At 39.5% G+C, this 15380-nt stretch overlaps 1 protein-coding gene across 10 annotated transcripts in view; it reads right to left on the reverse strand.

The window, feature by feature from the left end:
- Window positions 1-15380, reverse strand: part of Sytl5 (synaptotagmin like 5) — a 271854-nt gene that overhangs the window by 83234 nt on the left and 173240 nt on the right. For 9 of the 10 annotated variants that reach the window (XM_052742124.1, XM_052741874.1, XM_052741486.1 and 6 more), the window contains one exon: window positions 9011-9220. The exons of the other annotated variant lie outside the window; for it this stretch is intronic. In XM_052742124.1, the coding sequence (XP_052598084.1) occupies window positions 9011-9220 (210 nt within the window). The remainder of the gene's footprint in view (window positions 1-9010; window positions 9221-15380) is intronic. 10 annotated transcript variants of the gene reach the window in all.

Genomic DNA, 15380 nt, shown 5'->3' on the forward strand with positions numbered 1-15380 from the left:
TAAGAACCTGTTTGGGGAAGATTCCTTCATGGAACATAAACCCTGGGCTATAGTAGAGAACAGGACAAAGCCTATCAAAATACTCCAGGAGAACGGTGATGGGATGCATTCCTGAGCAAGAGGGAACTAACAGATGCGGAAAGAAAATCAAACTGTCCTGTTAGAAATGTCTTCCTGGATTTTGTAATCAATTGAAAGTTGTAATCAATTGATGGGAAAGAATCCTTGAATAACCTTGTGCTGGCTGGTTTTTGTCAAGTCAAGGCAAACTGTGTCACCTAGCAAGAGGTGACTACAGTTGAGGAACTGTCTCCATCAGACTAGCCTTGGCATTTTCTTCATTGATCATTGATGTGGCAGGGCCCAGTCCACTGTGGGTGGTGTAACATCTGGGAACTAAGACCTGGGTTCTATAAGGAAGCAAACTGGGCAAGCCATAGAGAGAAAGCCAGTAAGGAGCTTTCCCCCACGGTTCCCGCTTCTGCTCCTACTTGAGTTGTTACCCTGAGCTCCCTCAATTGTGAACTGTGCTTGGGACATGAAGACCAAATAAACCCTTTCCTCTTCAAATTGCTTTTGGCCAATGTTTTATCACAGCAGTAAAAAGGAAACTAGAACAGGTCCTATCCATCTTAGAGTGGCTATGTGTAATCACCTCTTATCTTCCCTCTAGGAATGTCTGGGATTTTCTTTTATGTCTTCACCTTTTCTATGACCTATAGAGCTTTAAACTTTAACTTACAATTATAGGTCCTGTCTATTGGTCTATTAACTCTCTGAGAGACAATCTCTATGTAACTCAACTCCTCCCCACATGGTACTATAATAATAGGCGTTTTATAGACTGTGCTCTCAAGCAATAGTTTCTTCTTTTTATTATATATACTAACATACATTTGTTACACAGATGGTGAAATTTATTGTGGTATTTTTATTGTGTAAAAATTGCACATAAATGGTACTGATCTATACTTCAAGTTATAATTTTTACTTGAATGAGTGACTACTCCATCATTTTAAGATTTTAGCTTCATTTCATGTCTTCACCGCAAACCTCATTAGCATCAGTGACATGAAGGCAGGAGTCTTGGCTCTTTAGGTTACCATTTCTAGCAGTAATATTTGGTACTGTAGTTTGTAAACATTTGTGAAATGAATCAAGTTTTCTGGAATTCAACCTTTAGCAGCTACACTGCTAGAAACCTCAGTTTGAGGCTTATAACAAAGACATAGAACCATAAAAGTCATTAGGTAGTCTAAAATTATTTCTAATTAAACAAAGAAATAGATTATAAGGGCATGAGCTGAGGATGGGAAATAGTCCTGTATTATTGGGTAAATGATTTTAGAGGATTATAGTAGAAAATGAGATTGAGAGGTATGCCTGGGCTATGTAATAGCAACCTTTGAATGCCATGCTAAGAAGCCAAAATGTCGTTCTGGAGGCAATAGGAAACTTGCACTAAAGTTCACACTCAATTATATAACATTTGGATAAATACATAGAGAAATGAGACACTAGCAAACTAATTAGGAAATCACTTTAGTTGACAAGACAAGAAATGATAAAATATAAATCAAGGTATCATGAGGATGAGACTTTGCAAGAATTAGTAAGTCTGATATGGTGGCTGAAGAAAAGCAACTATGATCCAAATAGAGATTTCTAGCCCCAGAGCATCATATCTAGATTTATCAACAAACTGTGCTTTAAAATCAGTAATTGGATCCCACATATAAAATTCATCCAGGAAAAGATATCAGCTTTATTCCTCATAGTAATTGAAATCTTGCTTCTTAGTGTAAGACACAAAGGGAAGATGTAAGTTCACCACAGTTCTACTAAATATCGAACTGTTAACCTTAGACAGTGAAAATATGGCCATACCATGTACTCCCCACATTCATTCCTGGTGGCCCTATAACCTCTTGAAAAGCACAGATTATTGAGTGGTTAATTCATAACTGTAGAGATTACAAAATGCATCAAATCTAAGGAAGATATAATCTGCCAAAAGAATCAATTTGAATAGATTATTCCTGGATATATCTCCAGAGATTTATAGGCTTATATATTATTAATTAGGCTAGAGATGCATGTATTTGTGGAATGTTAATTTCTAAACATGTTCTTTCAAGATTCCTGTCAATCAGAAACTCGTTTAAGTACTAAAGTAATCCGATATTTTTCTTTTTTTTCTTTTTTTTTTCTTTTTTTTTTTTTTTTTTTTTGGTTTTTCGAGACAGGGTTTCTCTGTGTAGCTTTGCGCCTTTCCTGGAACTCACTTTGTAGCCCAGGCTGGCCTCGAACTCACAGAGATTTGCCTGCCTCTGCCTCCCGAGTGCTGGGATTAAAGGTGTGCGCCACCACCGCCCGGCAGTAATCCGATTTTACAGCAAGAATTGAGCCACTAATCAAGTGACATTAAAATACCAAGACTGTCCTAGATCATTCATGTGGATCCAAAGTAATCACATGAGCTATTGAAACCAAGAAAAATAAGTGAAGTCAAAAGAGACAGCACAGAGCGGGAAGTCACAGAATGACATGAGAACAGGAGGAGTGACAGGACATAGCTGAGCACTTGAAAATCATCCAATGGGGTGTGCTAAAGTCTTGTCTCTTACTTGTGTATGTGCTTATGGGAGGCAGAAGATAGTACAGTGACAGTTTCATATGAAGCAGTCTACATTCTAAAGGAAATGGACTTCCATACTGTCTTCACCATACACCTACAGCTGCCAACAGATGCCACAAATACTATTTCTCCAGAGCTGTTAGTCACTACCTCCTGCCATCTGTGTGAGAACAATAGTTATTATAACTGTATTTGTTCACCTCTGGTATGAACTTGAGTAATTTGTCATTTTTAGAACTCTGAAGTATCAGAGATAATGCCTTTGTCCGCTTTGCAGTTTCTGGATGTAGACAAAGTTAATAGAAGAACAGGAAATTAATACTGAGTACCTACCAGGTACCAAGTAATGTGCTAGGCACTTTATATGTGCCATCTCCTATCCCTGCTATGAGATGTAAGCTACCAATGACAGTCCTCACTTTATAGACTAGGAAACTCACATGGGTTAAGCAATTTCCTCAAAGCTACAAAGGTGTGATAGCAGATACAACATTCATACTCCAAGTCTCATACTCTTTCCATTGGGCAATATCATCGGAAAAGAATTTATGTTTGTCAGCTGCAACAAGGCTTTGATGAGGGGTGTGTATGGAAACAAAAGCAATAGCCAGCAATGCTTAGCATTTCAAATGAATGTGTGTACACTTCCACATGTGTGCCAACTGGGGCCAAGTAGCAAGAATAAAGAAGTGATGAGAGAAGATAAAAAAAGAAATGTGGAACTTGCTATAAGATTTCAATCCATCTACCATGTCACTATAGTATTCAAACAACTCAAGGCTTAAAATAGACTGTTTCCTCTAAGTTGAACTCTGAAGTATGGGTTTTGACTGACATTACAATGCACCATACTTACTATCTGTGAACACTGATTGGACTGCTGACTATCCGAGAGTGTTAGCTTGTGGTTTGAATTAACATTAAACTCCTGGGGCTTTATGTAAGTTTTCTTTACTTGGAAATTTACATAAATGTGAAGAAGTTATATTCTTGTTTCAAACAGGCATATCAGCCAAAGTATTTTGTTTGCTTATCTATCATTAACTACTGGAGACACCTGTAATAAGATATGCTTTGTAAGCTACACTAAGATATTATTTTCCATCTGTTAATCACAAGGAAGCTAGTTGAACTTATTATTTATAAATTCATTCACTACATAGTACATATTTATTGAATTCCTACCATTGGGGGTTGAAAGAATAGAGGAAGAGAAACACAAACACTTTGTCCATACGGAGAGGTCTAGGTTCCTTCTTTTCCAAGCAGGAAAAAATGCAAAGAAATCCTGTACATATGATAGTGAAACTGCAAACCACTTACAGGCAAAGAAAACATCTTAAATGTAGTTCAGGGGCAGCAAAGGCAAAAATGGATTCCTACAAAGGAAGCAGCCTCCTTCTACCAATCCTTGCTATAAACCTTTCAGTGCTTCAGAAATAAAACCTTCTCCAAGGTAAATGACAATAAAGGTTGTTCTTCCAACTGATTCAAGAATGAGTCACCTTCTGACTCATCTCATTTCTTAGAGGTTAGGGTGGGAATTTCAATTTAATGGTCTATTAAACATGGAGACAGCCCAGTAGGGCTGTAATATCCTCTTAAAACAAACAAAGGACATTCTTTGCCAATAAAATATCATTTATACTTCCTTATTGAAAACCATTCCATGAATAGCAAAGAGAATATTACCAATATTGAAAGCTTTAGTCTCAGTGAGCACCCAAACAAGTAGCTTAAATATTAGGGAAGTATTATTAATAGATTTTTCAGCTGGAAAAGTAAGCGTGGACTTTCATATATTAAATACTCATGTAAATCTCCATTTATTGCAGAAAAACCAACTGTAGAAAAATTGTTGCTGGAGAAGTATAAGAATCACACATCAAAAGCTATTTTCTCTTTAGAATGTCAAAGAGTTTCTTTCATGGGTGCAAAAAATAACACAATAACCTTATTTTTTTATGTTAGACTATGAAGCCATTGAAAGCATTCCATGTTTCCCTATCCTTGGACCAATAGGCTAATACCAAATGTGTAGTAGGGATGGACAGATGTGTAGATGAGTAGATCAATTAGACAAATAGATGGTTGGCTTGATTAAGTTAATGTTTCACCAATAAAAAGAAGGCAATTGATTGAGAAGTTTTCTATTAATATATTAATACTTCCTAAGCAAAGCATCTTGTTCAACATTTTAATATTTATACTTGCATCTTCTAATAAGAACTTGTATTTTTCTGTGATGGGTAAACATTTACTTTGTTTAAAGGGCAGATATACTTGTCATGGCTCTTCTTCCCACCCCCCAACTTCATGTTCCCCTTAGAATAAAATTATATTTGTTCTATTTTTCTTCCTCTTATTCCAGCCTGATGTGCTTTAAGGAGAAGACATTCATTCATCCATTTATCATTTCATTATCTTGCTCATCCATCCACCTACTCATTTAACAAATACACATGGAGTACCTACTTTAGGCATTCCTTCAGGCATGAGGACATCATCACCGAACAACAGAGATTTATTTGAATCTCCTGTCTTCATGGCTATGGGGCTTATATTATAGCAGAGGAAGAGCAATATGGAATGCAATAAATAAGTGAAATATGTAGCACAAGTGATCTAAGTGGGAAGCACAGGAAAGGATTCTTTCCTTTTGGGTAGGCCAGTTTCTATGACAATCTCCAAATTCAACTCAACATATTAAGAGTTAATTTCTTGTTAATATACCCTAAAGAGAATCTGACTCCTGTCTTTCAGAGGAAAGATATAGTGAATTAGACCTTTATTTACCACTCATATTATCTAGCAAATGAACTGATCTAAAAACATAAGGCCACAGGTCTTGTGATTCAGTAATTAGAACTAGTATAGATACATGGAAGTAAAAATTTGTCTTATATTGAAGTCTGAGGATCCATGTAATAAAGGGCTTTTGAGTCTTAGGCCTTAGGTCCTTTTGACAGAACAAATGAGGGTCTGGGCTATGTCAGAGAATGAACAGAAATGGGATAAAGGGGAAAAGAATACATACTAAGAATCAACCTAGAAAGTACTGGATAAGAATTGGAAAAATAGTTATTGAGAAACTTCTCATCAATCCTGGGAGATTTGTGTAAGCAATTCCACTAAATTAGGAACAAGACAAGGTTGTCCACTCTCTCCATACCTATTCAATATAGTACTTGAACTCTTAGCTAGAGCAATAAGACAATTGAAGGAGATCAAGGGGATACAAGTTGGAAAGGAAGAAGTCAAAGTATTGCTATGTGCAGATGATATGATAGTATACATAAGTGACCCCAAAAATTCTACCAGAAACTACTACAGCTGATAAACATCTTCAGTAATGTGGCAGAATACAAGATTAACTAAAAAAAATCAGTATCCCTCCCATATACAAATGACAAATGGGCTGAGAAAGAAATCAGGGAAACAACACCTTTCACAATAGCCTCAAATAATATAAAATATCTTGCGTGTAACTCTAACCAAGCAAATGAAAGGCTTGTATGATAAAACCTTCAAGTCTTTGAAGAAAGAAATTGAAGAAGATATCAGAAGATAGAAAGATCTCCAATGCTCATGAATTAGTAGCATCAACATAGTCAATATGTCCATCCTACCAAAATCAATCTACAGATTTAACATAATCTCCATCAAAATTCCAACACAATTCTTTTTTTTTGGGGGGGGGGCAGTTTTGAGACAGGGTTTCTCTGTGTAGCTTTGCTCCTGTTCTGGAACTCACTCTGTAGCCCAGGCTGGCCTTGAACTCACAGAGATCCGCCTGCCTCTGCCTCCTGAGTGCTGGGATTAAAGGCGTGTACCACGACCGCCCAACCCAACACAATTCTTTACAGACCTTGGCACAAGCTAAAGTCATCTGAGAGGAGGAAGCCTCAATAGAAAAAAAATGCCTCTATAAGACCTAGCTGTAGGCAACCCTATAAGGCATTTGCTTAAGTAGTGATTAATGGGGGTGGGCCCAGCTCATTATGGGTGGTGCCATCCCTGGGCTGGTAGTCCGGGGTTCTACAAGAAAGCAGGCTGAACAAGCCATGGGGAGCAAGCCAGTAAGTAACACTCCTCCATGGCCTCTGCATCAGCTCCTGCCTCCAAGTTCCTGCCCTGTTTAAGTTCTTGTACTGACTTTCTTCAGTGGACTGCAATGTGGAAATTTAAGGCCAATAAACCCTTTCTTGCCCAACTTGCTTTTGTCATGGTGTTTCACTGCAGCAATAGAAACTAAGATGGAGATGGAGTCCCAACTGGCCATTTCCTGTCACCAAACAAAGCTTCCAGTACTAGGGCTGTGTTACATCCAATCGAATTGTTGGCCAAAGGTGGTGGTTCTCAACCTTCCTAATGCTGTGACCCTGGATGTGGTGATCCCCAACCATACATTTATTTTGCTACTGTTATGAATCATAATGTAAATATATGATATGTAGGATATCTCAAATGTGACCTCCAAAAGGTTGTGACCCACCCCCATGTTAAGAACCACTAGCCAAAGTGAACCCATGGAAATCTCCAAACAATCCAGGCTGTTGCCAAGACAGTAGATTGCTCTCCAAAAATTGACAGCAAGGCTCCATTGCTGAAGACAACACCCACACTGATTGCACATGGGAATGTCAAGCCAGTGCCTACATAGGGCCTTCACACCTAGATCCTAGTGCAGTGGTTCTCAACCTGTGGATCATGACCCCTTTGGGGTCAAATGACCATTTCACAGGACTCACCTAAGACCATCAGAAAACACAGATATCTACATTATGATTCATAACAGTAGTAAAATCACAGTTAGGAAGTAGCAAGGAAAATAATTTTATGGTTGGAGGTCACCACAACACGAGGAACTGTGTTAAAGTGTTGCAGCATTAGAAATGTTGAGAACCACTGATCTAAACAGAAGCCTAATGGGAAAGCTGTTACCCTTCGTCTTTTTTTTTAATTTTTTTATTTTTATTTTGCAATACAATTCAGTTCTACATATCAGCCACGGATCCCCTTGTTCTCCCTCCTCCGGCCCCCCTCACCTTCCCCCTAGCCCACCCCCAATTCCCACCTCCTCCAGGGCAAAGCCTCCCCCGAGGACTGAGATCAACCTGGTAGACTCAGTCCAGGCAGGTCCAGTCCCCTCCTCCCAGGCCGAGCCAAGCGACCCTGCATAGGCCCCAGGTTTCAAACAGCCAACTCATGCAATGAGCACAGGACCCGGTCCCACTGCCTGGATGCCTCCCAAACAGATCAAGCCAATCAACTGTCTCACCCATTCAGAGGGCCTGATCCAGTTGGGGACCCCTCAGCCATTGGTTCATAGTTCATGTGTTTCCATTCGTTTGGCTATTTGTCCCTGTGCTTTATCCAACCTTGGTCTCAACAATTCTCACTCATATAAACCCTCCTCATTCTCGCTAATTGGACTCCCAAAGATCCACCCGGGGCCTAGCCATGGATCTCTGCATCCAGATCCCTCAGTAGTTGGATGGGGTTTCTAGAACGACAATTAGGGTGTTTGGTCATCCCATCACCAGAGTAGGTCAGTTCGGGCTGTATCTCGACCATTGCCAGCAGTCTGTTGAGGGAAAGAGAGCTTGGGGGAGCGGGAGATCCCAGCTGTATCAACAACAGAGAGGGAGAACAAGGAATAGGAGACCATGGTAAATGAAGACCACATGAGAATAGGAAGAAGCAAAGTGCTAGAGAGGCCCACAGAAATCCACCCTTCGTCTTTTTGATGAATAGCTAGACCTGGAGAATGTTAAGTAACTGTTCCATCTCAGCTGATGCATACAGCACACAGGATGTTTGATGCTCATCTTGTCAGTTATCTCAAATGTTTAAGAATGCCAAGAGAATTCTGTCTATGCCTTTGGAGAAGCCGTGTGGTGTCTTGAAGGGCTTATAGAAAAGAAAATACATTGCTGGCTTTTAAATACAGGGAGACATTGATTCCATTAGGTCTCCGATTTTATAATGCTTCAGGGTTGTTTTTTTAAATACTGTTCCCTACTTTTATATTTGCTTCTACCTGTTTCTCTCCCACTGAACACTCCTTTATCTCTGTCTCTGTGCCTGTATATCTGTCTTTGCATTTCTCTGTGTGTCTCTGTTTCTCTGTCTCTCTGTCTCTGTCTCTCTCTCTCAGACACACACACACATACACACACACCACACACACACACACACACACACACACACACACACACACACACACACACACACTGTCAAGCCTGTAACGAGGTTGTGCTTATAAATCCACTCTCAATTTAAAATTCTTTTTCTCATTTCTTACTTTCTCCATTCGAATCTTGTCAGTCATCAAATATGGATTTTGTACAGAAAGGCGGGAAACTCACGCGACTTTGGCACAGACAGTGCACTTCCAGCTGCCATCAAGGCCAGTGACTCGACACTCACTGCACACCCTGAGTGAGCAGGCGTGGCACAGATCTCCCCGGTCAAAGATGAGGCCAAGGTTTTTCTGACAGTGAACACAGACTCTGCTGCTCTCTTGGTGAGTCTTCCCACTTCTACGCTTTGCTTCTAAAAGTTCATTTTTCAGCTTCCTGGTCAGAGAAAAGGCACATTAAAAGCTCAGAAGAGGACTAACAAGAAGCCTCGGTGGGTAAAGCTCTTGCTGTAAAGCCTGACATCTGAGTTCAATCCCACACGGTGGAAGGAGACAGAACCTACTCCCTCAAGTTGTCCTCTGACCTCCATATCACACATGGTATGTGTGTATGTTATCCCCCCAAACATACAAATAAATACATAGATGGAACCAAAAGAGTCACACAGGAACACAGCCTTCTTTATTTAAAAATATTTTCATAATTGAATCAAGGAATCAGAGCCAAATACTCCCAGCCAGTACAATTTCTCCTTCCAGAATCAATGATCTTTTGAAATTAGCTGTTGAGTATTTCTGTTTTACTTTTGTTATCTTCCACTAGCACTGTTTATTCATTTACCCAGGATGCCTTTGATATTCTAATCCTGGAAGTGCTCTCTATGTGAGGAAAGAGTACAAAGACATTCAGCCACATCAGTTCTTCCCTGGAGTGCACCTATGAAGAGGGTAACTACAAACATAGTCTACCGTTTCAGCTCTACATACTTCTGCTTAGCATTTAAGAGTTTCCAACAATGCACATTAACCTTTCTGTCAGACACAGCTATGCTTGAGTCCAGGATAGAACACAAATTAGCAGTCCAACTGCAGGCAATGATTTATTCACTTAATTTAATCTCTTCTTTTCTAAAATATGAATAATTACCTTCTTCAAAGGTTATTTTTATGAGATAATAAAAGTGAAGTTCCTAGCATGATTCCTGTCACATAGGTATCAAGTACATGCCACTTTCACATCCCCTTTTAAAAACGATTTGACAAAAAATGTAATTATCTGCCCTTTAGAAACTTGAAATTGCAAGCATAGCCCTTTCTCCAGAAGCAGCTCTTAGGAAATTCTTGGGGATACTAAATATCAGGATCTGGTTTACAAGACCAAAATCTGCTTTTTAAAAGCCAAAATCTGCGTTTTATCAAAACACCCAGTTGATGATAGTGTAGGAAGTACAGCTTTAGAACATGTGTTGTCTGACTTGTCTGAACACTGGACTAGCATAGAAATACTGGTGGCCAAGTCTCATCTCCACAAATGTGAATGCTATTGGTTTGAGAGGTGGCCTGGGAAAATGCTATGTCTAAAATGTCTTTATTTGTTTTAGTATACTGTCAGGTTTGGCAAACTCTACTCTAGAAGATTGACCAGTTCCCATTTTAATATTTTTTAGATATGCCACTCATTTGGGTTACTGATATCTCATCTTGTCTTCAATGCCCAGAAAGAAAACCTGGGAACATTTCACATCTTTCACATCATTTTCCTTTCATGTTTATGACATTAACTTTTGGCAGACTAAATCAGACTAGCATCTTCTCAGATACAAAAAGGATGAATGTATTTTCTTGAGCATGTGTTCAGGGTCTAACTCCAGGCTAGGTTATAAAGCAGTTGAATAGTTGAAGGTAATTATTTCTTTTGGGAAGTCTTATGAATCTGTATTGGTTCATGTGTAGTGTATATATGCTGAAATCACAGTGGATGTTATTAACAGTTCATTCATGTTAATAAAAATAAAATATTTTAAAGATAATAGCCAGGATAGATAGAACCAGAACTTTTCATTCTCATCCCAATGAGAGAATCATAAGTCAAGAATTTTAAACTGAGGAATAAGTTTTCCAAAATTATTTACATTTTTTCATATATTAATTCAGCATGTGTTAGGTAGGTTGTCATGACGACATAAGCAGGCTTGGAGGTCACTATGGATGGATCTTACCATCATAGTCAACTTTGGACCTACCTCCTGTTTCCCTGGTAACATTAGAAAGAGAAGCATCACAATTGCTACATCTTTACGATTTAAAATGCTGCATGAACAGGACTGTGTTTTTGAACCATTAAAAGAAAGCTAATTTGTCTTAGTCAAAAGATCAAAATCTGAGTTCTACTTTTGGTCCTGGGTAGAAACATGACATTCTGACATGCCTGAAATATACAATATCATCACCTCCCTTAAGAGTTAATCCAGCTTGGCCCATCAGTCACCTAGTCAGGATCACCCCTCAGGAACACTAATTCAAATGAAAACATGCTAAAGAAAAAAGAGTAATTGTCCCATTGATGAGATGATGTACATACACACATCAGGACCTCTGGGCCCCCAGATCCTCTGCTTACAGATCTTCACTGCTGAATTACACACTTTTCTGAGTTGTAACCCCCAAAGAATAACCTTTTCTCATTCCTTATCTCTTCTGGACTACCAGCCAAAGTCCTAAAAATTCTTTCCCTGACTCTAACTCAAAGGTACATTCTTCTCTCTCTCCTCCATTTCCCCCTACTGTTGTTTCCCTCTCATGCTAATAAAAGGACCTCAAGTCTCCTTCTGAGTCTGTTTTAAATTTTTTTTTATCAGGGGCTGGAGAGACAGTTGAGCAGTAAGTTCAAGTACAGCTCTTGTAGAGGACCTGAATACAATTCTCCAAACCCACATTGGGCAGCTCACAACTTCTTGTAACTCCAGTTCCAGGCCATCTGACACCCTCTTATGTCCTCTGTAAGCATCTGCACTCACACACGCACATATCTACACACACACACACACACACACACACACACACACACACACACACGATTAAAAATAAAATATTTTTAAAACAATCTCTTTCATCAAGAACATGAAAAACTATAATTGGCTGGTAACACATTTATCAAGTCTCTGTTCTTTGCTAGGCCTTCTGGTATGTGCTATCAAAATGAGTTAATATAGGACATCTGCTAAGAACAGATGGGGACAAATGACCCAAATACTGCAAGAGCAACCATACAGAATACTTATGTCCTCACTGTCTTGTGCATCTAAACACAAATGTCAAGAGTCCAAACTTCTGCTTTAGTGTTTACAGTCTATTTATATGTCTTCTACCAGAGCTCCTGACTCAAATGAAGTTAAAAACATACTTTTAAGAACTTGTGAAAGGTGTAGCTTTAAGCTATCAGAATAGGTTCTCATTTGAAGAAGTCTCCTATATGATTTGTGAAGCTACAAGAGTTATTTGAATACCTCAGGACCCAGGGGTAGTAGGCCTTTTGTGTAACACTGTTGTCCAATGCTTTCTTGAACTCTCAGCAGCTGTGACTATCTGATAGAGACCTGCATAAGACTAGGCCTAGTAATAGTCCCTCATAAATGAGGAACTCAAGAGACCCTATCCCTTGCTGAGGATATATAGGTAATGTTTTCTGGGATAGAAGGACCCACAAAATCCTACCCTGCCCTGAGAATAAATATTCAGTTTAATGTTGCTAGGGATAGTGACATTTCCTTTAATGGCGTGGCCACTGGTGAAGTACCTATGATCCCAAATAACCCTACTAAAACTCTTCAGTTCACTAATCTGGACGTGAGTGGAATCTTTTCTTTGGTATGTCATTGATGTCTTATCTGTGGTAAATAGAATTTATTTGTCTCCCCAGAAAAAGTTTACATGATAATTGATAAAGATACAAAGTAATTGAAATAATCAGAGGACAACAACCATTGAGAGCAACTTTACGTGAGTAGGTTGGTGGGTCAAAGTAGCAAGCAGTGAGGGGACTGGGACATATTCTAGAGGGAAATTCTCTCCTAGAAAAGAACATATCATTGGGTACTCAAAGTTTAACCTCTTACCAGCTCCTTTTACTAGAATTGTTGTGTTGTTGTTTGTTTTTGCTCTTTTTTGGGGGGGAGGCTGCCAACCAGCTCCCAAATAAATCACACATAGAGTCTTACTATTACTTATGAATGCCTGGCCTTAGCTTGGCTTGTTTCTTGCCAGTTTTTCTTAACTTTAAATTATCCTGTCTACCTTTTGCCTTGGAGCTTTTCTCGTTTTCTTACTTCTGTAAATCTTACTCTTTCTGTGGCTTGCTGTGTAGCTAGGTGGCTGGCCCCTGGAGTTCTCCTCCTTCTCTGGCTACTTCCTTTTCTTCTTCCCAGATTTTTCCTTCTATATATTCTCTCTGCCTGCCTGCCCCACCTATTTTTTTTCCTGTCTTACTATTGGCTGTTCAGTTCTTTATTAGACTACCAAGTGTTTTAGACAGGCACAGTAACACAGCTTCACAGAGTTAAACAAATGCAACATAAACAAAAATAACACACCTTGAAATAATATTCTACAACATTGCTGGGACCACTTTGGGAAGTTATAGCCATATAAAAGTCAATCATCTGCTTTCCAATTTTTGTGCTTTACTTCACAGTCACTTTATTTAACAGCCTACTTTAACTCAGAAAATGGTTTCTTAGCCTGAAAGGACTTGGGACTCAATATAGATCAGGCTAGAGGAAAGCAAATATATAAGAGTCTAAACATCTTAGTTGGGTAGTTCCTGAGACAATTGATGTTTATGATGCCAACTGTCTGCAATCCCAGCTAACTGGGCAGAAGGATCACAAGTTCAAAGCCTAACTTAAATGAATTCAAGGCCAGCCTATATTTTAGAAACCCTATCTCAAAATTAAAAGGTAAAAACAGAAGACTGAGGCTACACCTTAGTGGCAAACTGCATTCCTAGCATGTTCAAAGCACTGGGTTCAATATCCAGTACCTCAGTTTGCAGAGCAATGTGTGCTGATATCTGGCCATAGCCTTTTTGCTGTGTCACTCACAGCAAAGGTGGAAGGGTCATGAGGGGTCAAGAGAACACAAGAAGACCTCTAAATGGCTATGATAACAACCCACTGTTAGATTAATAATGAAGATATATATCCATTAATGAGGAGGGCAGAGTGAGCTCTGATGATCTAAGCATCTCCCTTTGGACTCCTTCTTCCAAATATGGTATATTGGGCATTAAGTTTCTAACACATCACTATTTGTATTCTTATTTTTTGTATGAGTGTTTTGCCTGTGTGTATGTGTGTGTACTGTGTGTGTGTACCTGGTGCCTGAAGAGGTCAGAAGAGGATGTCATATCCGCTAGGACTAGAGTTATGGATGCTTGTGAACCACCATGTGGGTGCTACAAATCAAAACTGGGTGCTCTGCAAGAGCAACAAGTGCTCTAAATCTCTAAGTCATCTCTCCAGCGACCCCATCACAAGAATTTTGAAGGATTTAATCAAACAATAGCAGATAGTTGCTGTGGGATGTCCTGTATGTTGTGAATATATGTTGCTATGATTGATTGATAAATAAAACACTGATTGGCCAGTAGCCAGGCAGGAAGTATAGGATAGGCAGAACAAACAGAGAAGAAAGGCTAGGAGGTGGAAGCTGGAAGAGATGCCAGCCTGCCGTCCAGGGAGCAACATGTAAAGGCTACAGGTAAAGCCACAGAACATGTAGATTAACAGAAATGGGCTGAGTTTAAGTGTAAGTGCTAGACAATGGTAGGCCTGAGCTAATGGCTGAGCAGATTAATTAATATGAGCTTTTGAGTGATTATTTTACAAGCAGTTGTGTGGTCTGTGCTGAGCAGGACTGGAGAAAACTCCAGCTACAGATAGTAATTAGAATAAATGAAGAAAACGTCCAATTGGAAAAAATGGTACTAAGGGGAAAGGAAGTATGAGAACTGGAAGAAAGGGATAAACTGAGAGGTATATCTGCTTTCTATTCAAGCAACCAGCTCTTACAAATCAAGGTGAAGTTCATTTATATGTGCATGGCTGTAGTAGCTTCAAGAAGGCACCTGAAGTATATGAGCTTCTGGGCTGCTATCCCAGTACCTCGTCTTCTTTCTCACAAACAGAAAAGTCACCTTCAGCTACAAATGCTTCTGGATTCAACAACCAGGCTTTACAACCGGGTTTATTTTCTGTTCTTTCAGATAATAAGAAACCCCAAGTTAGGCAGTTGTAGCATGAATCCTGATTGGTCGGGGTGAAAGCTGAAAGATCAGAGAAGCAGAGCAGCCAGCCACTAGAAAGACTTCTTACCTCTAGGAATCCTCAGACTGAAAGGGCTGAGCTCCTGTCTCCATCCCACCTTATCACTTCCTCTCTCCACCCAGCCATATCACTTCCTGTTTCCTCCTGTTTGCCTCCCAAGTACTGGGATCAAAGGTGTATGCCGCCACCGCCTGGCCTCTAGTGGCTGGCTCTGCACTCTGATCTCTAGGCAAGATTTATTTGTTAGAGCACAAACAAAATATCACCACAGGC

Source organism: Peromyscus californicus, unplaced genomic scaffold (assembly GCF_007827085.1).
Source record: "Peromyscus californicus insignis strain IS unplaced genomic scaffold, ASM782708v3 Scaffold_10__1_contigs__length_136768540, whole genome shotgun sequence".
Classification (NCBI taxonomy): domain Eukaryota; kingdom Metazoa; phylum Chordata; class Mammalia; order Rodentia; family Cricetidae; genus Peromyscus; species Peromyscus californicus.